General features: G+C 34.4%; 1 protein-coding gene across 1 annotated transcript in view; it reads left to right on the top strand.

Annotated features, from left to right (window-relative positions):
* The window catches only part of CEP128 (centrosomal protein 128), a gene marked incomplete at its 3' end in the record, with an annotated part of 367,236 nt that overhangs the window by 70,498 nt on the left and 270,891 nt on the right, over positions 1 to 25,847 (top strand). Inside the window, exons 8-11 of the mRNA XM_084240528.1 lie at positions 4,276 to 4,362; positions 7,480 to 7,554; positions 9,384 to 9,516; positions 17,563 to 17,714. Coding sequence (XP_084096654.1) covers positions 4,276 to 4,362; positions 7,480 to 7,554; positions 9,384 to 9,516; positions 17,563 to 17,714 — 447 coding nt within the window. The remainder of the gene's footprint in view (positions 1 to 4,275; positions 4,363 to 7,479; positions 7,555 to 9,383; positions 9,517 to 17,562; positions 17,715 to 25,847) is intronic.

Here is a 25,847-nt window from a genome sequence, read left to right on the forward strand (position 1 = left end):
GGGGCTGGGGGGAAACAAATATTGTTTAAAAAAGAACAACAATGTAAAAAAAAAAATTAAGAAAAGTTAAAAAAGTTAAAAAAAATTAAAAAAGGTTAAAAGCAAAAATAAACCCATGGTAGCTTTCAGAAGAATTATCTTTTTTTATAGGGTATAACTCCATATACAGAAAACAACATATTGATTGAAGTTCAGCTGATTTTTTTACTCTTAACACCACGGAAAATGTCTAATATTTATATTACTTACAAGAAATAAAGATTAAATATTTCTTAGTGTGACATTGAAAATATTTCCCATATTGCCCTTTAAGGGGAAGATCCTGGTAGCCTAGAGATTCTTTCTTTATGGGGTAGGGAATGTGTGCGGGTGTTTGCTTGATTATGACTATAGGTATTCAAAACTGAAAACTGTAATAGAGATAACTTGTTTTTCATAACTGGGGGATGGGGTTGGATGGGGAGGAGATTTAGAAGCCTATCTGGAAGGTATGGTGGCTGCAAAGAAAGCAAATAATGAGCTAGAAAAGATGTAGGAGAATAGGGAAGATGAACCCCCAATTTTGAAGTAGCCTGGGAGAACTAGGAGAGCAAACATATTTGGTGGAGATTTGATGAATGTTCACTATGCACCTATAGAATCTTATGTAAATTATGGATTATTTAAAAACATTTTTGATGTAAGCAGGTTATTATGGAGTGAATGCAGAGAGGTTCAGCACTCTACTTGTGAGCACTGGCCTCTGAGTTAATTTACTTGAAATCTGGGTCACACTGGACTATAAGGTCTGATGAGGGAAAATTTTTATAGACTAAAAAAGCACTGATTGTATTACGGTTTGTCTAGCTTTGACCTAAATTCGTGGGTGAAACTTTAAGGATCATTGCATAGTCCCAAAGCAGTTCCCCAAATATTTGTTAATTACTTTAGTGTTTTTAACATATTTTCTAACCTTCTTTCATATTCTCCCACTGGGAGGTAAATCTTAATTCTTTTCTCTTTGAATATGGGCTGGGCTTCCTGACTCTCTTCTAAAAAGTACAGTATGGAAAGTACAGTATGGCAGGGGAGATTGGCAGATAACATCTTACCTTCATGAAGTAATCAGGATTAACATCAGACATGAGTTATGTTGATGTCATGTTCTTTAGGTGAAGGGTTTATAGGAACTCTCATTAGCTATACTTACAACTATTTTTTTTTAAGATTTATTTATGCAAACAAGAGCTGGGGTACAGGCCAGAGGTGTGGGGGGGTGAGTGGATTCACCAGAGACAGACTAGGGAACAGAACAGGCAGACTGACTGGAATACACTGCTGAGGGTAGCATCGGGCAAGACAGGAGAGGTCTGCTGCACCATGTGGGTAGCTCCCTGGCTGGCCAGGGATTGAACTCATGCTGTAGAGGCTGAGGATAGCTTCACAGTGCTGTGCTTAATCCCTTGTGCTGTTAGGGAGGTCCTATACTTTCAACTATTTTATAAACTTAGCTATTTCAAAAAATATTTAAAATAAACTTATTCAGGACATTTTTTTTCCAAAGAAAGGCTAAAATGATTAATTATGAGAATATTATTAGCTCTTTGAATTACACCCAAATATAAATATTTATTTTCCAGCATCACTATACCATGATAATTGTTTTTCCAGAAGGACAGCCAACTTGGTGTTTGAGAACTTATGAAGATTAAGAAAGGTGGGAGGAATCTAGAGAAACATATGTATATGATGAACACAGTTGGCTAATTGCAAAGTGAAATTGTTATTCAGAATATAAAGGGGTATTTATTCATTTATTCAATAACATGTATTTACTCCCTGTGCCAACTATTGTGTTAGAAATAAAATGTGTTTATGACAGATGAGTTCCCTGACCTTCTGAAGCTTACACCGTAATGACACTCAAGCTTTTGTATTATTACTCTTTGGAAATATATGCCTCTGAAAGTGCAAGGATTGTTTTGAATGTCTATCTAAGTAAAAATAGGCATTAAATGAATTAAACACTTGTATTCATTTAATCAAAACAAAGTATGCACTTGGGAATGGTAATATATATTTCCTGTTTTTTTTGATGTAAAATATTATAGAATTTGTAAAATGTAATTTTGTAAATCATGTTAGAGGAACAGAAGTATATTAATTCCAGTTAGCAAATGGAAAAATGTTTTCACTGGAAAATTTTTGAGTTTAAATTCTTAAGTAAGTAAAACCCTTGGAGTTGCAACATGAGGGTAAGTCAAACTTTAGAAAATTAGCAGATAATTTCTCCTGTTTCTCTTACCTTTCTAAGAAGAGGTGGGAGGAATCTGGAACATTAAGAGATGAGCAAAGTGATATAGGAAACTTAGTTTGGTAAAACTTATCAACTGCTCAAGGAAGTCTTCCTTATAATCTCCCCTCTCTGGAAAAGTCCAGGCAGATTTTTAGTTCAGTGAGCAAATATTGAAAAGAGAACAAATTAAGTTTAATTCATAAAAAATTGTGGCTGCATCAAGCTATAAAATAGCTTAAAGTTTTATAAAGTGAATAGATTAAAAATGTAGCAACAACTTTATATCTTTTTTCTTTATATATTCTCTTATGTACACACACACACACACACACACTCACTCACTGTAGGGAAAGACTGAGGAAGGGTGAAAAGAATAAAGTTACCAGCATTAGTTTTTTAGTTTCTAAGATAACTTTGTTTAGGAAAATTTTATAAATACATCTGGTATCGAGACTAAATAGATTATGCAAATTCTACTTTCCCTGAAAAATAAATCGGACATCTCAATCATTTCATAACTACCTGAAAATCATTATATTTTTAATACTTTATCACTGTGACCAAGTCAGTAATAGTAGTTGCCTTTTATCTTATAGTGTGTTGCAAGTGTCAAATAATTTAGTCTTCATATAGACTCTTAAGGTTGATAATAATATGTCAACAGGCAGAGGTAGTATCACTGGTTAAGAGGCAGATAGCCTGAGTCTTTCTTCTTTCTGCCATTACAAGTGACCTTGGGCAAGTTATTCAACTCTGGTGTCCCATATTTTTCCCCTTGAACAAAGTGGGCTTAATACTAACTCATAATTATCACAAAGTTTAAATTTATATATTCAGTATATTTAAAGTATTTAACATATGTAGGAGGAAGAATGCCTAGATATAATAAACACTACAAAATGTTGTTAAACTCAAAAGCTGTTTTTCATTTGAATATATCTCTGCTTTTTTATGCAATTGCTATTTTACTGGTAAGAGTAAGAGCCATGGCAGAGGGAACTGTAATCTTATAGACAGGAGGCCAAGTGTATTTTATAGCATAGTGCCTGGCACTACTAAATGCATTTAGGAGATGCTTGTTGGGTGTGTAAATTAATGAAATTGTATATGACTGATTGTACTTGCATCAAAACAATTTTTAGCATGTTTTGCCTTTTGTCTAAAAATCAGTTTTCATTTGAGCAACATAGATCTTTTTTGGAAAAGACTTCTGGCAATTTGGCTTTTTCCAATTTGTTTAGCTTCTGCACATCTTGCTAAGTTAAATGCTAAAATTGTCAAAAATTTTTCAAACAAATGGAATGCCTGTTAAGATGTTTTGAAAGACTGGTCCAAGTATAATTTTTTTTTTTACTTAAGTTTAATTTTGTTTTAACATAGAAACAAACCAAAACAAACACTTCTGTGGTTAACTTTTGAAATTGTGTTTTCTAACGGTTCTTTTTTCCATTTTATTAAAGAGAATAAAATATAGATACAAATGCAAAATATGGTTTGTGAAATATGGTTTGAAGATCCAGTTATATGTTGTGATAAAAATGTCATTTATGTAAGAGGGATGTGGGCCCAGTATGTTTCTACCTTGATGAGAATACTTTTTTTAGAATTTGAAAACCCAGTGAGCTAGTATTAGATATTATGTTTAAATAGTTGGATAGAACTTTTCAATTCTGTTATTTCAATAGGCAATAAGTGTTGTTTCCAAGAAAACTATTAGCTGTCTAGGCTCTCAAAAAGTGTAACAAAATTCCCAAAGATGAGGAAAAATAAAACTAAGTGGAAATTAATTGTGAAGATTAGAAAATGGTTTATATTCGATATCCACTGATGTTTCTAAGGACTTCAATGAATGAGCAAGGTTATAGTTCATTTGTAGATGTCATACAGTCACCAACATCTCAACCTTTTTTTTTTTTTCATAAATCTTAGAAATGTCTTTTAGTTCTAAATATATATATATATTTGGAATAATAAATATTTTCCCATCTCTTTCATTCTAGGCACTGAAGAAACAAGAAGCTAAAGCAGATGAGAATGAGGGAATAATGAAAAATAAGCTAAGAGAAACTGAAACTGAGAAGAATCAAGTAAGAAAATTATCTTTCAAAGAATAATGTTGTTTGGGGCCAGTGATATTGGTTGAGTTCTTTGAAAAGTTTCCTAAGATCATTTGTTAGGAAACAGTGAAGCCTTTGTGTTTTCAGGTGGAGACACTTGGTTCAATGGCTCTGCCATTGTCTGCTTCTTGCTCTTGGGAGCGTTGGAAGAGCTGCCTTGTCATCAGGCCACACTCCTTTTCTAGAGGCGAAATAAACTTTACTGTTCCTTGCTGGAGAACCTTTAAACAGCTTGACTTTGCTGCAGGGTTAGAAAAGCCATGTTGTTTAATGGCTGAATATTTGGATACATGCCTTTTTATTATAAAAGATAGGCATAGTTAGCAGCCTGGTTATGAAAAGTCCCTTATCTCAATAAATATTAAGGACTTTTGACATCTATTTGCATCTATGAACTTGTGGAGTTTATTACTTTAGAGTCAGGAAGGAATTCAGAGACCAAACAATTCTTAGCTCTCACAGGAATAGATTTAAGCAAGAACCCGAGGTAATGAATGGTAATAAAGGGAAAATTTACTGTGATGAATTTTTTGTTTTTGTTTCTTTTTCTATTTCCCATTACTTCCTTTATGCCAAGTTATGTGATGCTTTCGTGCCACTTTTATGGTAAGCAAGGTTTCATAGGTAAGCAAGGTTTCCATTTGCCCTTTGGGAGCTGAAACTGCTCATCAGACCCAGGGAACAAAATGGGCCTTGGTAGATTATGAAACCATATTGATGGAAGTGTGATTTCTTTGCTCTCTATTTCTACATAGAAACAAGGCAAGAGGTCAGATATTTTGTGTGGCTTCTGTGATTCTATATGTACGTGCCTTTTTTTAATATGACATTAATTTGTGATCTGCACCATGCAGTTTTACAAGATTGACTGCATTAAGAAATTTATTTTGAAATGGTTATAGATTCATATGATACTGCAAAGCAAAATGTAGCGAGCTCATCCCATGTGCTCTGTACTCAATTTCCTTCCATGGTAACATTTTGCATAATTCCACCTAATATCAAAACCAGGAAGTTGACACTATTACAATCCAGAGTTTATAAAGATTTCACCAGTTTTGTGTACACTTGTGTGTTGTGTGTCTGTATGTGTCGCCTTGTGGGGCAACAGTGTTGGGAGGTGTGCGGGATGAAGAGAAGAATCCACCTAAAAAAGTGCAGCCCCAATCAATGGGTGTCTCATATTTATTAAGAACCAGGCTCACAAATGATAGGCATGTGCATGCATGAGGGTACATTATTGGGGGGTGCGTTATCATCTCGTAGAAGCTAGGGGCTGTTTCTTGGGGGGCTCCATAGTTTCTACTAATCAAAGCATACTATCTCTAATCCCTATTCTTACCTAACTTTCTGCTAATCTTTACAAGTAAGGTATTCTAGCTGATCTTGTTAATCTGGCCATAATATCTGCCTGCTGTTTTCAGCTGATACTGGTTTCCCAGTGTGTTCCTCATACCAGGACTTTTGCCCTGGTGAGAGGCCCCCTGCCTGAATCTACATTTTAGCTTCACCACCAGGTACTCTGGGCACTGAGACAATAGCCCTAACAACACAGAGGGCTGGAGATTCCACATGTATGTATGTATAGTTACAAACAATTTTATCTCATTCTACAATTATGATATAGACTGTTCCAACTATCACCATAATGTTCCCTTCTCTACTCCTTGATTGTCACACCTACTAAATGTACAGTTTGTAGAGGACTAATATATAGTCTCTTTATTTTATTTTTTTTAAAGATTTATTCATTTATACATACAAGAATTGGGTCACAGGCCAGAGTTGTGGGGGGGCGAGAGGACTCACCAGAGACAGAGTGGGGAACAGAACAGGCAGATCGATTGAAAATACACTGCTGAGGGGAGCAGTGGGTAAGTCAGGAGAGGTCTGCTGTGCCATGTGGGTAGCTCCCTGGCCAGGGATCGAACTCATGCTCTAGTGGCTGTGGCAAGGTTCATAGCCTGCATGTCAATGCCTTGCACCACCAGGGAGGCCCTACAGTTTCTTTAAATGAAGTGATGATTTAGGATAACTACTACAAATCTAAGCTTTTAACAACATCTTGATTTAAATTTGTGATTTCACAATCTTACTCTTAACAAAATATAAACATGTTTAGGATATATAATTCTAGATTTTAACAAACTTCCATCATGGTATACTTTTAAACTTGAAATAATTTAGGCATACTCAGACTTCGTAGGGTATTTAGTCACATAACTGGTACATTTTCTGTGGATGTTTAACAGCATTATCATTAAATAAATTCTTAATGTTTTCTTCTGAGCTCAGATATTTAAAAATTTAGTAATATCATTGATATTAGAAATAGGGGGCTTACCCGGTGGCACAACAGGTTGAGCGCTGTGCTGTGAAGCTGTCTGCAGCCTCTGCAGTGCCGGTTCGATTCCCAACCTGCCAGGGAGATAACCACATGGTGCGGTAGACCTCTCCTGACTCGCCCGCTGCTCCCCTCATCAGTGTCTTCAGTCCATTTGCCTGTTCTGTTCCCCGCTCTGTCTCTGGTGAATTCTCTCACCTTCCCATGCCTCTGATCTGTATCCCAGTTCTTGTATAAATAAAAATAAATCTTAAAAAAAAAGAAATAGGGACATAAGAATATTAAAATATATGAAATCAACTGAGTGAAGTATACTTTGTGTCATAAGGTCTTTGACATTTTTATTGTAATTCAATTCATATCATATTGTATGTACCAATTTAAAGAAAAAATACCTTAGACTTTAGAGTAAAATAATTCAGAACTGGAAGAAATTTAAGATCATCTAATATACAATCCTTATTTTAGGGACAATAGAATAGAGGTCTAAGATGAAGAGATTTAAACAGGGTCACAGTTGAGTTGGAAGTGACTAGAAGTCAGTCCTCTTGAGGTCTGGTTCACTTCATGTTATACAATTAACATTTTAATGGAAATACTAATAGCTGTTTATGTCAGGTATTTGTTTTTTTAACTAAGTTTTCTGAAGCTTTCCACTTTTCTTCAGTTAAACTGTGCCCATAATAATTTAGTTATCTTCTGCTCCATTAGACATTTTGCTTTGTCCTTTGTTGAAACTCTAGCTTGCACAAGAATTGGAACATTCTCGAAGGTTATTGAATCAGTCAGAAGGCAGCAGAGAAACACTTTTGCATCAGGTAAGTTTATGTGAGCTATGATAATTTACTTTTAAATTAAATTAGGGTTGAATCCCCTACTCTATAAATGTCTTGTGGAAGGAAAATTCCTAGGTCTAGAAAATTTTTCTTAAGGAATGTATATTAGCGTACATAAGCAGAATGGAAATCCTTTCAGGAAGATTCAGAGAATGTTAGTACATAAAACAGCAGCCCAAATTCCTGCTGTGACGGTATCTTGCATTGCTGCTGTTAACATAAGCAGTGTAAAAGTGAGACTGGATATGTAAAATAAAGTTTTCCTAGTAACTTAATTTTATTTAAGGAAGCGTGGGACAGCAAAGGAGGAAAAATACATAAAACACCTTTGCATGTTCAAGTTACTTTGAATGCATCACAATCTTATATTCATGTTTTCAGGATGCTCATTGTCCCCTTTTAATTATCATTAAGGCTTAATTTTATTTTTTTTAAAGATTTATTTATTTATGCATACAAGAGCTGGGGTTCAGGCTAGAGATGCAGGGCGTGAGAGGATTCACCACAGACAGTATGGGGAACAGAACAGGCAGAATGACTGAAATACGGTGCTGAGGGGAGTAGCGGGCAAGACAGGAGAGGTCTGCTGCGCCATGTGGGTTGCTCCCTGGCTGGCCGGGGATCGGACTCGTGCTGCAGAGGCTGTGGATTGCTTCATAGTGCCGTGCTTAACCCCTTGTGCCACCAGGGAGGCCCAAGGCTTAATTTTAAAGGACGGTATTTTGTAGTTCAGTAGCTCATACTGACACTTGCATGCTTTTGATACTTAAAGTTGAATAATTGGAAATGGTCCTCTTATGTACATTGGATAAAGGCCTATGATTTTCTCAACTCCCTCTACCTTTGTTTTATGTTAACTGCAACTGTATCTTCCTCTTTTTTTGAGATGTGGGTTACATAACTTACTACATAATAATTTGCTAGGTAGGCAAAGATGACAGGTATCAAGATATTCAGAAGGAGTATTACATTTTCACAATTAGTGTTGAAAATACATCACAGCATCTGTTTTACAAAACCTTTAAAATTGCTCATTGCCTTTGTTCTGCAGCCAGTGGTTACATGAAAATAGTGTTGGCAGAATTCAGACTTTCTTTTCTCGAAGTTTATATTTGTACTCAGTTCCATTCTGATTTTTGTTTTTGGAACTCTGATCTGTAATCTCTGATTTTAGTTTTTGAAACAAGAGATTTCTGTGTTGAGGTTATGTTTGTGTTTTTTAACTGTGTTTTTGCCAGTGTTAACTGGTTTAACAATTGTTGAACACATACCTACTATGTGCTAGGCAATTTGACAGTCTCTAGAAATATAAAGATGAATGAAACAGTCCCTGACCTCAAGTAGTTTATAATTCTTTCAACATCATGTATTGCTTATTTATTTTGAGCTGTAGCTTGATGTGAAAATATCCTAATTCATGCTCATTTTCCTGAATTTACCAATCAGTAGAACATGATCATATAGAAGAAAATATGTAAAAAATATAGAGACATAAAGTTTTTAAGTTAGAAGTGATTTGAGTTAACATTCATGGAATGAACTGAGATTTTTAAAAATCTCAAATTCTTTGTCAAAAAAGACAGAGGGAAGAGGAAAAGACTCATCTTTGTGGGAGGAATAGGATGCATAAAGAAATGGAGCCGGGGCCTGTTCCACTGTGCTCAGCATATCAGGGAGATTAACTTGTCTTCAACTTGTATTTATAGTAGCCCATTAGAAGTAAATTTTCTTTCCCAGTAAAATACTTTGTAATTGTTTTTCCCCTGCTTTCAAAACTAATTAATGTTTTATTTTTGATTTTCTGATTTTAGATAGAAGAACTCCGTACACAACTTATGAAAGCAGGAGATCGTAAAGGTTTACAACAACAGCAAGGATCTCAGATTTCCAAACAACAGTCGAGCCATCAGGATGAACAGGGAGATGATTGGAGGCTTAGGAGAGGTATAATTCTGATTTTTAAGTGTGTGGGTTTTTAAAAAAGAATCTTCATGAACTATTTCTCATTTTTAGAATTGCTTTTCTTATGATATATTCTTGTCATCTTATGTATTTCTTCATGTACTACAAGGTTTTCCAATAGGTTGATCATAATTTAGTATCCAACTTTTAAATATAGTCTTTATTTTTTAGGTTTATGTTTATAGTAATATTGAGCACAAGGTACAGGCATTTCCCATATGCCCCCTGCTTGATAGAGTAGTATATTTGTTGCAAGCAATGAGCTTATATTTTACTTTAGGGTCACTCTTGATATAGTGTATTCTGTGATATTGGACTTATATAGTGTCATGTATCCTCTGTTACAGTAGCATAGCCTAGTTTCACTGCTCTAAAAGTCCTTCATACTATACCTATGTATCCTTCACATCCAGCCCTGGCAACCACTGATCTTTATATGGTCTTGATAGTTTTGCCTTTTCTAGAACCTTTTATAATTGAGATCTTATGTGTATCCTTTTCATACCAACTTTTTTCATGTAGAAATATCCTTTAAGTTTTCTTCATGACTTTTCATGGGTATAGTAGCTTTTTTTTTTTTTTTTTTTAAAGCAAAGTCTGGATGTATCACAGTTTATTTGTCCATTCACCTACTGAAGACTATCTTGGTTGCTTCCAAGTTTTGGCAATTATTAATAATACTGCTGTTATCTAAACAACTGTGTAGACTTCTGTGTAGACATAAGTTTTTACCTTCTTTGGGTAAACACCAAAGAGCATGAATGCTGGATCTTATGTTTAGTTTAATAAGAATCTTCCAAACTGTCTCCATAATGGATATATCATTTTGCATTCCATTAGCAGAGAATAAGAGTTCCTATCCTTGTCCTTGTTTTTGGTTAGTGTTCTGAATTTTGGCCTTTCTAGTAGATGTATAATAGCATCTCCTTATCAGTTTTAATTTATATTTCCCTGATAAGATATGATGTGGAACATTTTTTCATAGGTGTATTTGCCATCTGTATATCTTCTTTGGTGAGATGTTAAGGTTTTTGGCCCATTTTATAGTGGGATTGTTTGTTTTCATATTGTTGACTTTTGAGAGTTCTTGTGTATTTTGAATAATAGTTCTTTATCAGATAATGTCTTTGCAAATAATTTCTCACAGTCTGTGCTTTGTCTTTCCATTTTCTTGGCAATGTCTTTGGCAGAGTCAAAGTTTTTAATTTAAAGAAGGCCACTTTATTAGTTCTTTCATGAATTGTGTCATTGGTGTCATATCTAAAATGTCATCACAAAACCTAGGGTCACCCAGCTTTTCTTCTGTTTGATCATCTAAGAGCTTTATAGTTTTGCATTAGATCTGTGATCCATTTTGAATTAACTTTTGTGAAGGATGTAGATTAATATTTTTTTTTGTGTGTGGGTATCCAGTTGTTTGAGTGCTCTTTGTAGAAAAGACTTACCCATTATATTACATCATCTTCTTTGGCAAAGATAACTTGACTGTTTTTATGTGGTCAACTTCTGTGCTCTCTATTCCACTACCTATTTGTCTATTTTTCACCAATATCACTTTTAAGTACTATAGCTTTATAATAAATCTTGTAGTTGGAGAGTGGCAGTCCTCAATATTGATCTTTCTCAAGATTGCTTGGCTATTCTGGATCTATCCATATAACTTAGATTCTATTTATCCATACCCACAAAATAACTTACTGGGATTTTGATTTGTATTGCACTGAATCTGTAGATTAAGTTAGGAAGAACTTACATTTTGACAATATTGAGTCTTCCTATTGGTGAACATGGAATGTATCTCCATTTATTTGTTCATCTTTGATTTATTTTATTCAGGTTTTGTAGTTTTCCTCATATAGATTTTGTTAGATTTATACTCATGTATATCATTTTTGTGGATACTAACCAAAACAGCATTGTGTTTTTAATTTTAAATTTTACTTGTTTGTTGGTAATACTAACATCCAATTTTATGTTTTTTCTGCTTGAAGTTTAAACCTATTTTGGTTGTCAGACCTACTTTGGAGATTTTTCTTAGAAAGAGCCAGCAAAGCCAGTAGTGGAATTCTTTCCAGCTTTCTATTTCTATGCCAAAATACCTGTGTGTGCATTACATACCCTCCTTGTATTTAAATTGGAAAATACCTATTTTTCACTTTTCCTTACCCCAGTTTTTTAATATGTGCAACCAATTAAAATTAAGATCCTATATTTATTTTGGTTAACTGAAGATTGGTGACAAAAATTGATCATATTGTAGGAAGTGTTCATGAAGCAAATCACTCTTATGTGGATTAGGAACACTTTCCATTTGATAAATGAGAAATGTTAGAATACATTCTCAGTGGAGGTATTGATTTAGGTTGTGGAATGTAATGACTATGGGTGTATTTTTTTAAAGTTCAAATTTAACAGAAATGGTGATAATGAAGTTTTACAATAGTTTCTATTAGAGTAGTCCAGATTATTCAGCTTGTAAATTGTTTTGGTAATGAGACTACCTACCGAAATGCCTGAATTATTGGAGAAACTCCTGTTAGCATGTGATTTACTATCTATTCAGGGAAGGTAAATATTTCCTCACATTCCCTAATATAACTCAATATGTTGCCTACACTAGAATTTCCATATTGCCAGAAAATCTTCACTGTATGGAAGAGTCTGACATATGTACTCTAATATATTTGCATGCCGCTAAGTTCACATAAATTTCCTATCATGTTATAATTTATTTTTGACATTAGTGCAATCACATCTTAAAATTTATTTTTAAAAGTAAAATCTTAAGGTGTTAGATTGTTCATTAAAAGTACATAAAGGTGCACATAAGAACTTTCATTTTGTTTAGAAAAACATTTGTTATGTTTTATTGCCTCACAAAATCTAGTTGTTTTTGGTATAAGTCTGTGAGGACTAGCAGAATCTTATTTTTCTAAGTACTTACACTAAAAAAAGACCCTGAATGTTCTCAAATCAATGTGATAATGAACTTCACTTTCTTTGAGCCAGTAGTGGAATTCTTTCCAGCTTTATAAAATACTTGTGTTATTTAAAAAATATTACATAAGAAAACACTCATCATACTGTGCTGCAGCTTATTCCTTCATTGACTTTGCTTCATTCACTAATGTTGCTTCAATCAAATTATAAGGAGTCTTTCCATTACCTATCTTACTTGACCTCTCTTTATTCCTTCTTTCTTCTTGGAATGAAGAATTGCACTGACTTCAGTGCTTCTAAACTTTCCTCATTCTTCTGTTTTAATTCTTTTCATTGGACACTTTTCTCTTTGTTCACAGTTGTCTTTCAAATGCTAGTCACGTCTAGAATTCTGACCTTGGCGATTCTCACTTAATATTTCTCCTGGTGGTGTTTTTTAGTCACGTGCTTTAGCTGTCATCTATATGTGATGATCCCTAAACCTAGCTCTACTCTTTTAACCTCAGTCTGCAGATGGATTTGCTCATTGGCTACTTCCATGTGTTGTTTCACAGCATGTTCAGTCAATAGCTTTATATCTGAATCCATTCTTTTCACAATGATACTTTCATTTATTTGATCTCAATTTTTGACATCATCATTTAATAAAATGTCCACGCCTAAAATACAAACTAGTCTCTATATCCCTATACTTATATTTATATGCATCTAGGTACACATATAGATTTTTAGAAAATATCTCTTGAATTTGCCTTGTCCTCTTTCTTCTTTTCACAACCCCAGTTTACGCATGCTTCATCTCATCTGTATTATTCTCTGGTCTTATTCTAGTCACTCTGTAATCTATCTTCCATACTGCTACTAAAGGGACTCTTCTAAGACAAATTGTTGATGTTACCCTCTTGATTAAAACTTCTCACTATAAGCTATTGAGTTTTTATTACACATAAGGCATTATGCTATTCTTTGTAAATTATCTCCTTTAGTTCTTAAAAATATTCAGTGAGAAGGGGGCTATTATTTCTATTTTAATGACTACAAAACACAAAGAGTAAAGAACAAAGAGATTGAGTATCTAGCCTGAGATCACTTAGGTGGTAAGTAGCAGATCCAAATTTTTTTTCTTCCTAAATCAGAGTTTCCTTTTTTGTTTGTTTTTTAAGATTTGCTTTTACTTATTTATGAATACAAGAACTGGGTGTAGACCAGAGGTGTAGGGTGGCGGGGGGTGAGAGGAATCACCAGAGACAGAGTGGGGAGCAGAACAGGCAGATCTACTGAAATACACTCCTGGAGGAGCAGTAGGTGAGGTAGGAGAGGTCTGCTGTGCCATGTGGGCTAGCTCCCTTCTGGGGATCAAACTCATGCCCCAGTGGCTGCTGATAGCTTGATAGCACTGAGACTGTAACCCCTGCTCCACCAGCGAGGCTCAGCTTGAGTTCTTAACTGTTATACCATAGACCTGTCACTGTAGCAAGGGTACTTCAAGGTGGAGAGCTGAGACAATTCTTTGGTTGTGGAGAATTGTTGTAACATTATTTATATTTTATACTTTTTGTATTTTAATTTTGGTAAATGTTTTATTATTTATGTGCGTGTATTTATATGAATATCCCCATACTCATATTTCATATGTATCTATGGTATATGAAATATACCAAAATACTATATCCACACCAGGTGTATTTCATAAAGGTCATATATATGCCCTTACATACACATTCATATGTATTAATATCTCCACGTTTTATATGATATAGTCATACTAATGTTGTTTTATATATGTTTATACTCTAAAGTTATATGTTACACGTATCATGAACCATGTAATGCATAATTTCAGGTTGGAGGCCTTGGGATAGACAAAGTATGGCATATTGGCCAAATTCAGGCTGTCTCCTATTTTTGTAAATAAACTTATTTATAGAACAGCTACTACTTCATACATGTTTACACATTCTAGTTTGCTTGTGCAGTGCAATGGCCGAGATGAATAGTTGAGATAGCGATCCTATAGCTAAAATATTTACTATCTGTCCCTTTATTGAAAATGTTTGCTAACTCCTGGCCTATGTGATAATTTCTAAATTATGTACTCCTTGCTGACTCTCATTCCTCTGCTGTGTGCTAGCTTTATAGAACTAATATGTGTATAATTATCTGAATATTAAATTTACCTTTGTACCCCTGTACTTTATACTGTTTCTTCTTCCCTGAAATATCACTCCTAACTGTATCTTGCTTTGCTTGGTGAACTCTTGTATCCATTCTTTGATTCTTAGTTTCCAATTTTTCCTTCCTCAGTTTCTTACCAAGACACTTTTGTACTATTTCTGTATAAGAACCATTATATAGTATAGTCTCTGTCAGTGTTTTTATGCACTATTAAAATGCCTATGTTTCTTTCATCCAGGATGTACAATTTTAAACACTTTAACTTTTCTAAGTTTGGGATATGTCTTACAAATGGTCTATAAATTTGATTTGTCAGTATTTTCTTTTTTCCTTTTCTGGAAAGGAAAATACTAGACAAACAGCAGTTTTAAATTGATAGTATATGTTTAAATTTTTGACATCTTAGACTCACAAAAGTAATTTATTTATATGACTTGTATTGTTTCTTGGCATGCAAGCTCACTGGAAAAGGGCTTTTGTGTTATTTTGAATAAGATGGTATTACAGGGCCTTGTGTATCACAGGCCAATAATTTTTTTTCCTTTTTAAATCTTTTTAAATTTTTATTTTATAGTTTAGTTGGGAGAGTGCTAGACCAAAGTATCTTTTAATGAAGTATCCTTGTTAATTTTGGACAGTATAGGATTTCTTCCCACAGTTGTGGTCACCATATCTCCCACCACCAAATTCCTCATAGTCCATTACTACCGTCTTTTGTGTTCTTTGCTCCTTTTCACACTTCCCAGTCTTACCTCCCCTCTACCCCTGAATGCCTCAGATACGGTTAGATTTCAAGTTTTATCTTTGTCTGACACTTTGTCTGGTTTTTCTGTATTCTACCTATAAAGGAAACCATCTGGTATTTATCTTTCCCCTTCAGACTTATTTCATTTAGCTTTATCCCTTCCAGCTCCATCCATTTTGCCACAAATGACATGGCTGTCTTTTTGGATAGCTCAGTAGTAATCCATTAAGCATGTATACCACAGCTTCCTGATCCATTCAGCTGTTTTGGAGCATTTGGGTTGTTTTCCATATCCTGGTTATTGTAAGTAGTACTGCAGTAAACATAGTAGTATAGGTTTCCTTTAGAATTAGTTTTTTGATGTATTTGGGTAGGTTCCTAGGAATAGTAGTGCTTGGTCATATCCAATTTTATTGTTTTCAGGAACCTTCACACAACTTTTCATAGTGGCTGGACCAGTCTTCTTTCCCACCAACCGTGTGAGAGGGCCTCTTTTCTCCATGCCCTCACCAGCATTTGTTGTTCCTGTTTTTTTTTTTTTTTTTTAAAGATTTATTTATTTATTTATTTATACAAACACTGGGTACAGTCAGAAGCACGGGAGGGTGAGAGAATTCACCAGAGCCAGAGCGGGAGCAGAGCAGGCAGAAGGACCGAAGTACACTGCTGAGGGGAGCAGCGGGCGGCAGGAGAGGTCTGCGCGCCATGTGGGACCCTCCTCTGGTGGCCGGGGAGCAGCTGGGGATTGAACCGGCGCTGCAGAGGCTGTGGGCAGCTTCGCAACCCAGTGCTCAACCGCTGCGCCACCGGGGAGGCCCTGTTGTTCCTGTTTTTATTTATTTTTTTAATATGTGTCATTCTTGTAGGTGTGAGGTGGTGCCTCACACCTATAGTTTTGATTTGCATTCTCCTGATTATAAGTGAGGGTGAACATTTTTTCATTTGCCTGTTGGCCATTTGTATCTCTTATTTGGGGAAATGCCTATTTAGCTTTTCTGCCATTTTTTGATTGGGTTGTTTATTTTGTTTTTGTTGAGTTGTATGAGCTCTTTGTAGATAATTGATATCAGACCTTTGTCAGATGTATGGTATATGATAATATTTTCTCTCATTCAGTAGGGTATCTCTTTATTTTGGTTACTGTCATCTTTAGCATACAGAAATAGCCTTTTAGTTTGATGTAGTTCCACTTATATTCTCCTATCTTTCTCTTGCTGTTGGAGATGATTTCAAAGACATTTCTGTAGTTTATGTCATGGAGTGTTGATTCTGGAACCACAAAAACCCCCAAATAACCAAAACTCTCCTTACTAAAAAGGGGGGAAATGGGAATACTGTACTTCTGACTCAAACTATAATATAAAGCCATAATAATTAAAACAGTATGATATGGAACAAAATCAGGCACATGTAGCAGTGGAATAGAATTGAGAGCCCAGAAATAAAAGCACACATATGTGGTCAACTTATCTATGATGACCAAGGAGCAAAGAATATACTTAGGAACAAGGAAAGTCTCTTTAATAAATGGTGTTGGGAAGATTGGACTGCCCCATGCAAAAGAATGAAACTAGTGTACTACCTCACACTATACATGAAAATCAACTCAAAGTGGATACAAGAGCTGGATATAAGAACAAGACTTTCCTGTTGAATTAAAGACTGAGTCTAATTATGTTCATCAGTGATATAATTTCGGTGATTGTCTCTGGAATGGGAAAGCCAGTGGGGGTACACCATGAGAGATTTTTACATCATTGTCTATGTATGTTGTAAGAAAAACATTTTGTTGTTGTATGAACTTCAACAATTTCAGTTGGAATACCTTAGTTGAAATTTTTTTCAGTATTTTTGTTTCAAAGTTTGGAGGGAATGTAGGAATATAAAGTTAAAAAACATGTGTAGGATTTTCCTAAATGGTTCTAGAAATCAGAAACACTTTATGTTTTCATATCAAAATGGCATAGTTTTGGACGGCATTTAGAAAACTGTGTGAGACTTGAAACAATAGACTGATAAATTCAGAATTTTTTTTTGTGTGTCTTTGATGGTGTTAATAAGTTAGTTATGTTAGCTAGAATATTAAAACACCAAGGCTTTGTACCATTTGAAAGCCCATGACCTGTGAATAAAAAACAACAATCAAGCTTTACATTTTCTCTTTTAAGGGATTGAGCAGGACAAAGAGGATCTGGAGAGGCAGATGTCAGATTTGAGAGTGCAGCTGAACTTCAATGCGATGGCATCTGAGTTAGAGGAAGTGAAGCGGTGCATGGAGCGAAAAGACATGGAGAAAGCACATTTGGCAGCACAAATAGAGGTGACTTTGCTGTTTTTAAGCCATATTCAAAGAACTTCAGCTTTGTTTCATAAAATTGCTTAATGAAATTGTAATATAAAGATTGTGGTATTTTATGAGCTCAGTTTGGCTGTATATAATGTGAAGTTATCTCTAGGTATAGAAATTTTATGGATTCATTTCTCTTTCATTTGTACCTCAAAGCCAGGAACCTATTAAGCTTGAGAATATTCTTGTAATAGCAGTTGACCCCTTCTTAGAGACAGAGAAGGAACAGTGAGTTACTTATTTTGGGGGTAAAACTGTGGAAGACATAGTAAAATGATATTACTGATATTTCTTCTTTGGAACCATAAGGTTTTAAAATCTTGAGCTGTTCTGCATGAGGTAGAGTATGATGCCTCCAGCACATTAATTTACAATTGTATAGTAATCATGAATGACGTGGTAATCATGAATGAAGTGTAACTAGGCAGCTGCCCTTTCCTGCTTACCTTTTATCTAGCACAGATGGGGTAATTATCAGAAAATATTAAAAATCAAAGGAAAGAACTTCATAAAAAGGAAATGGTTTAATTCCAATTATAATTATGCAAATTAGATCAAGCAGGAATAACACATTTGGAAATAGATATGTATCAGCCCTCCTCTGTATCTGTTTTTATTAGTGAAGTTGTGTTTTAATTGTGATAAGTTGTCACATTTGAAGAGTTTGCTAAATTATAATGAAAGGTAGAAAATTGGCATTTAAAGTAGCTAAAATTGTATAATCCAAAGGAAATATTTAATTTTATTCCAGTCTGATCTTCTCTTTTATCTTGTCAGCATGTCAATAGAAAATCTATTTTAGATATAGTTTAGGTTTCAGATTGTAAGGATGATGAAATATTGACTGACTCGTTACAGAGCCCTCTACTTATAAATACTTACGTTTAACCAATACTTATCAGAGCTATGGTAATTGTAGGATTTTTAGTTTTATATACGTTATTTTAGCCCTTGATCCTGTTGACAGAAGTACTGAAGTATGATTATTTTACCAGTTAATTATTTATTAAAATATTTGCTAATTTATATTAAATGTAGAACAATTCCTTTGCTAGGCTGTTAACCACCACGTTTTGGTCTGTTCTCCTTTCCTCCAAAACCCCTTCCCTTCTTTCCTTCCTTCCTATTATTTCTTTCCATTTACCACTTGTGGATTAAAAAAAAAATCTCAAACATGTAGGTTTTTTTTAATTATAAATTTTATTTTTAGATTCCCCATACAATTGCGACCCCCTTATTTTGACCCCAATTCCTCCCCTCCCCGCCCCCCAACCCCCATAGACTATCTCTGGTTCATAGTTGTTTGTTGATTTTGATTTTTACTTTCTTATAGTTATTCTTTTTCCTGGTCCCTTATTTAGGTTTTCTAGATTCCTGCTATGATTGAGACCATCCGGTATTTTTCTTTTTCTTTCTGGCTTATTTCGCTGAGCATGATCCCTTCCAGCGCCATCCATGTTGCTGCAAATTGCATGTGTTTATCTTTTTTGAATGCTGAGTAATATTCCATGGTGTATATGTACCACATCTTCTTGATCCAGTCATCTATTTTTGGGCATTTGGGTTGTTTCCAAAGCTGAGCTATTGTAAACAGGGCTGCTATAAACGTAGGGGTGCAGGTGCTCTTTGGGATTGATGTTTCTGTGTCCTTTGGGTAAATACCTAGGAGTGGAATTGCTGGCTCATATGGAAGCTCTATGTTTAGTAGGTCCAGAAATCTCCACACAGCTCTCCATAGTGGTTGGACCAGTTTGCACTCCCACCAACAGTGCAGGAGAGTTCCTTTTTCTCCACACCCTCACCAACATTTGTTGTCGCTAGTTTTTTTAATATGTGCCTTTCTCACTGGTGTGAGATGGTATCTCATGGTAGTTTTGATTTGCATTTCCCTGATTACAAGTGATGTTGAACATTTTTTCATATGCCTGTTGGCCATTTGCATTTCCTCTTCAGAGAAGTTTCTTTTTAGCTCTTCTGTCCATTTTTTGACTGGATTATTTTCTTTGTTTTTGTTGAGTCTCATCAGCTGTTTGTAGATTTTTGTGATCAGTCCTTTATCATTAGTGTTGGGTGCAAAAATGTTCTCCCAGTCGGTGGGGTTTCTCTTTATTTTTGTTATTGTCTCTTTTGCTGTGCAGAAGCTTTTTAATTTGATGTAGTCCCAGCTGTTTATCTTTGCCTTCACTATCACTGCTTTGGGTGATGTGTCTGCAAATATGTCTTTGATGTGCATATCATGTAGTGTCAAACATGTAGGTTTTTAAAAAATGACTAATTAATGACCTAATAATGCTCTCATTCAAAGAACCTGGCTTTCCTGTCCATACCAAATAGTCTTTTGTATTTTCACAAGTGAAAAATTGGAATTCTTTTCAGTTAGTTTGTATTGGTTGTGTAGGTTTGAATTTAAAAGACAGTTGGAAAAAAGAGTGAACATTCACTCATATATCAAATACTTAATGACTGTGTATTACATGCTAGGTACTGTTCTAGTGCCGGGCGACATAGCAATGGACAAATATCTATCATATTTCCTATGCAGGTGACATCCTGAAACTGATGCAGAAAGTTATTTGAATTTTGTCTCAATTCTAGGGTCAGATTTCATCCCTGGAAGAAATCACCATTAACCACTTGTATTTTAATCTGAGTTTCTTATTTTTAACAATAAAATAATTAATTTTATTATTTCAATATCTATCAATTGTTTTAGGTTTAGTTACATTTCTGATTATGGCTTGTTTATTTTCATACCTTATATAAGCCCTTTGAATATATCTTTTTTCTGAAGTTATTCTCAGATTGACTTATAGTATAGACTGTGACAAATACAGGTCAAGGATCATCCAGTTGTAACTCTAATAGTTGGAAATTTTATTGAAATTTAATTAAAAAGCACTTAGCCTCTGGGTTGTTTTTTTGCTTTTAAGAAAAATTAGGAAGTATAGCTTGTTGACTTATGTATTCTCTAAAAAATGGAGATTAATCTATTAGTTACTTGTTAGATAGCAAGTGTAACTAATAATAAAAATGCACAAAAGGAGGCTGGTTATTTGTCAGGTACAAGAGTATTTATATAATAACATTTATTATGGCTTTTTGTGCATTGTCTTCCTTTAACCTCAACTTTCTAACAACTCTCCAACAGAACATCATATACAGTCTTCTCAAATAAGTCATTTTTTTCTGAAACTTCTTTATTAATTTCCATCTTTTTTTGTGCTTGTTCCAGTTGTTCACTGTTTCTATAATATCCTCTTTTTGTAGAAATTCTAAACCTTTTCTTCTGTTAAACTTCTTGGATTGTATCACTTATAAGTGACAATCCTTTCTTCAGAATTACCCCTTTGACCCCAAATACAAAAGCTTCTCTCTCTCTCTCTTTTTTTTTTGTACTGAGGTAACATTGGTTCACATCACTGTTTATGGTTTTGGGGGATAGGCTCATAGTCCTCAGGTGAATGCTACCTCTTATTGTACTTTTATCATACTGTCTTAAAGTAATATATATATTTCTCCTTAAAGTATATGTAAAATTCCTTAAAATTTCAAAGTCCATGACAATACAGAGAAAAGGTAATTACAGAAGAAAGCTAACTGTCACCAAGACAAATCTACCTTGATGATGACAGTATGTTTCAAGGTGTTGGCCTCACATCTGAAAAATTGAATTTTCTGTGTTCTGGAATTAATGTGGCCCAGGAGATGGTCCTTTTAGTAATGAAACTCATAAAAAACTGTATATGAAAGAGTGTTGCTTTATTGACTTACCCAGTTGTAGTCCTATATATTTAAACGTTTTTCTCCTATGCAGGGCATGAATCTCCAAGTTTCTATACCTAGGTTCTAGAAAACTGAATTAGTAACAAAAAATTACCTGGTAAACTTAATCAGAAAATAATATTTAAAGAATTGTTTGTTAATGGCTATGGTGAGGCTTCTCTACTGAATTTTCTTTCTGGACATCTTTGTCTTCCTGACACTCTTCTGATTTGCTTCTACTGATGATCAGACTTCAGTTTACATTTTCTTTTTTTCTTTGAAGATTTATTTTTATTTATTTATACATACAAGAGCTGGGGTGTAAGCCAGAGTGTGGGGGACGGGGTAAGAGGATTCACCAGAGACAGAATGGGGAGTAGAGCAGGCAGATCTACTGAAATACACTGCTGAGGGGAGCAATGGGTGAAACAGGAGAGGTCTGCTGCCCCATGTGGGTCAGCTCCCTGGCTGGGGAGGGAACTTATGCTTCAGGGGCTGCTGACAGCTTGATAGTGCTGAGACATAACCCCTTGTGTCACCAGGGAGGCCCTATTTTCTTTTGTTATGTTGCTGTGCACAGATTTGTTCTGGGCCATTTACCAATATATATTCAGGTTACAATGCAAACTTGTGATGTTCTAGGAATCACTTGGGAGTTAAAGTCTTGCCCCCTTGCATGTCAGAAATGAGTTTGAGTTCAAACTTTGTATCACTTGGTGCCCTCTTGGTGTACAACTCTGTTGTAGCCTTCACATGTATGTTAAATATGTAATACTTGTTGATTGAAATAGTATATTGTAGAACACTTTTATTTTTTTTAAAGCTATTATCTATTGTCCAACCATTCCTTAAAAGCACATTAATTACTCAAAGAACTGTCGATAGTCTAGAGATCTTTTGCTCTCTCTCACTAATTGCATTAATTTTGTTGATTCAGAATATGTATTTTAAGCAGTTGTTTTACACTGGGGTAAAACAGTGAAAATATCTTGTAATAAAGCAAATGAAAACTACATTTAAGTTTGTATAATTTACCTTGCAAATTGTATTAAGACCTTAAATCTGTATATGCATAGAAAATAGGAAGTGCATTTTTCTCTTCTTTTAAAATTGAGTTGAACCTCATTAACCTTGATAGGCTATTTGTATTCATAAGATTTCCAAGCATCCTTGATCAATGATTCTCCCTGATTTAATCTTAGCCTCCATTTTCCATCAACTACTCTTCTTGAAAAAAACATTTGACTTTTAAATTCAATGAAGAACTTCAAAGAAAGAAAAAACTAGGTGCAGCACATAATTTAGATTAAATGTTGAAAGTGATAATTGAGTGACAACTGACATGATTTGATTATTCATTAGCAGAAATTTGGGACGGTAGTGCCATATTTACTTTCAAAAAGAAAGAGGGTAGTAGAAAGCAGATATAATAATAATATTTTTAGGATGATTACTATAATAGAAACAGAAGGTTGTTCCTATTACCATCCTTTGAACATAGACTTTTGTGATTCTTATTTTCTTACATAAAGCTGGCCACTTTGCTATGCAGTAATGTCCCCCTTCAAAACTACTTTTAAACTTTTAGGGACTTACTGTTCTAGATTTCTTAATTACCATGTCTGTAATTTCCTATTTTACTTCATTTTTTAATCTTAATAATTCCTTCCTTATCCAAGTGCATGTTGTAAAATACGGTATTTTCTGACACTAGGTAATTTTTCATATACTCAGATGAGCTTACAAAGAAAATGGATATTGGTAGCAAGAACTTACAGTCAGAGGCCAAATTTGTTGAACGTCTTGGAGATGAGGACAGCCTTTGTTGTTATCCAAATTGACACTGGGGCAGATTACTAAGTCCTTAAATGCTCTACACTCTGAGTTCTTCATTGAGTTGACTTTTGGCAGTGACACTCTACTGGTGGAACTCTAGTACTGAATAAACCTTTTTACTTTTGGAAGATTAGCTCTCAGATCTGTTTTTTTTTTTTTTTTTTTTAAGGATTTATTTTTATTTATGCATACAAGAACTGGGGTGTAGGCCAGAGGTGTGGTGGGTGAGAGGATTCACCAGCGACAGAGTGGGGAGCAGAATTTACTGAAATACACTGCTGAGGGGCGCAGCGGGTGAAATAGGAGAGGTTTGCTGTGCCATGTGGGTCAGCTCCCTGACTGGGGATTGAACTCAAGCCACACTGTCTGCCTATAGCTTGATAATGCTGATTTTAACCCTGTGCCACCAGGGAGACCCCTCAGATCTTTTTTATATATGCAAAAATAGGAATTTTAGGAGTTGTTAAGAAAAGCATTTTTCTATTTTCTGTAACTCTGAGTTGTATGAGTATTTCCATAAAGTCAAAAAATAGAAATGGGCTGAATATAATTTTGTCTTTAAAGATCATTTATATGGTTTATAGTTCAATATTTGAATGCAGTGAATAGAGAAATAATTTAGGACTAAAAAAATCCATGATCAAGTTTCTTTATTTTCTTAAGTCACGATAGTTTCTACCTCACGTGTTTTAAATATAATTAAATATGTAGGCCTTTTCTATTCTTTGTATGTGCATATGTGAGTTGTATATGCAGTATGAAGTAGGAAAAGAGGGAGAAACTTATTTTTTCACAACATAATGAAGTAAAGATAATTTTTGTTAGCTATAGATAGATTTACTATTCAACTATGAAGATAAAATATAGCTTTGGGAATAATTATTGAAGGGCCTGCTATGGAAATATGGATGATCTGAAACCAGTGAGGTAATGTTCTTGCAGTAGCTAAAGTAATTGATAGTTACTCATTTCTTGACTATCACAAATATTGTTAAAAGGTGGTAGTAGACTTTATAATAAGCAAAATTTTCCTCTAATTTTTATAGTTATCTTTTATTTAGAGTGATTTTAATTTGATAGCATATCATCTTAAGTGGAAAATTGAATTGTTTTTAGATGTTTATTTTTAGGCAATTTTCCAAATGGAGAAATGAAATTGTGTTCAGAAATGAGATTGTACTCTGTACGTAGTCTTAAACAACAGAAATGTCAACAGTTTCGTTATACTCTTGAAAGTGTTCAAATCGTATAAATTATCTTTGTAAAAATATCAAATTATTCATATGTGCTGAGAAAACTTTTTTCCTTTTAAATAATATATAGCTAACATAAACAATGATCAGTGTTAGCAATTTTGTACAAATATATTAAATGTTTTTAATTTCTGGTACTTCAGTTGGGTGAAGTATGTATATCATACAATATTTTATTTTGGATGAATTTATGGTGATCACATGTTAGATTATAGTTTGCTCTTCCTTAGAGAATATTAACAAATTAGGCAACTTTTGGCAACTAATTAAAGAACACGTTCAGCCTTTGTTAATGGTTGCATAATAAACTTTCTTAGAAAAACTAGAAAATCTGGGTAGGAGATTAATTTTTAAAAATCTGTTTGAACTTATCAGAGAGTTATCTGGACATCAGGACAGGAGGGGTCAATGCTCTGTTGAGGAGGGGAGAGGAGAATGATGGATCTATGGTTGACAATACTTTTCTGCTGAAATATTTTCTCAGTTTCAAACCGAGCAGGAATTTACCAGAGCTTAGACTAAGGAAAAGGAAGAGCCTTGGTAATCATTCCACCCTTTCAGCTGGGATACCCTAGAGTCTGGGTGAACTGAAAATGCACTAGTAGTCACAAACACACTAACATAGCCTTAAATCTGTTTTCACTTTCTGTACCTTGCCTAACTGCCTACCTAGATAAAGGTAAATCTTTTGGGGAGGAAGGCATTATCATCTAGGCCCTCATATTTTTTTCTATAATTTGTTGTACAATGTCTAGCATTTAATAAAAATTTAGTAGGCACATCAGGATATAACACTAGTAAAAAGTAAGAAATAAAACAAAAATAGAAACAGATATCTAGACTACACAGGTAGTGGAGTTAACAGAAGTCAACTTTAAAATAATGGTTGTTTATATGTTGGAAATTAGATATTTAATTCTAGCAGAGGTCTGATAATCATAGAGAGGCTCACTAGGAGTCTGAGACTCAAAAATTTATAATAACTGAAATTAAGAGATAGATAGATAGGTATGTAGGGCTTAGCAGATAATTAGACCCTTTTTTCTTATTACTCTAAAGAGTTTTGTGAGGTTTCCATCTGTGTATGTGCTTGGATTATATGGTTAAATAATGGTTAGTTTCTGGATTTTTTCCCCCTATATTTTTTCATTTGCCACAAGTAAAATGATTTATTCAGTCTTTAACTCAATAAATTTTGATTAAGGACCTATTAGGTATTGGGTCTGCTGTTAGGATCTGGGGGTAGACAATTGAA

The sequence above is a fragment of the Talpa europaea genome (assembly GCF_964194135.1).
Source record: "Talpa europaea genome assembly, chromosome: 8".
In the NCBI taxonomy this organism is placed as follows: domain Eukaryota; kingdom Metazoa; phylum Chordata; class Mammalia; order Eulipotyphla; family Talpidae; genus Talpa; species Talpa europaea.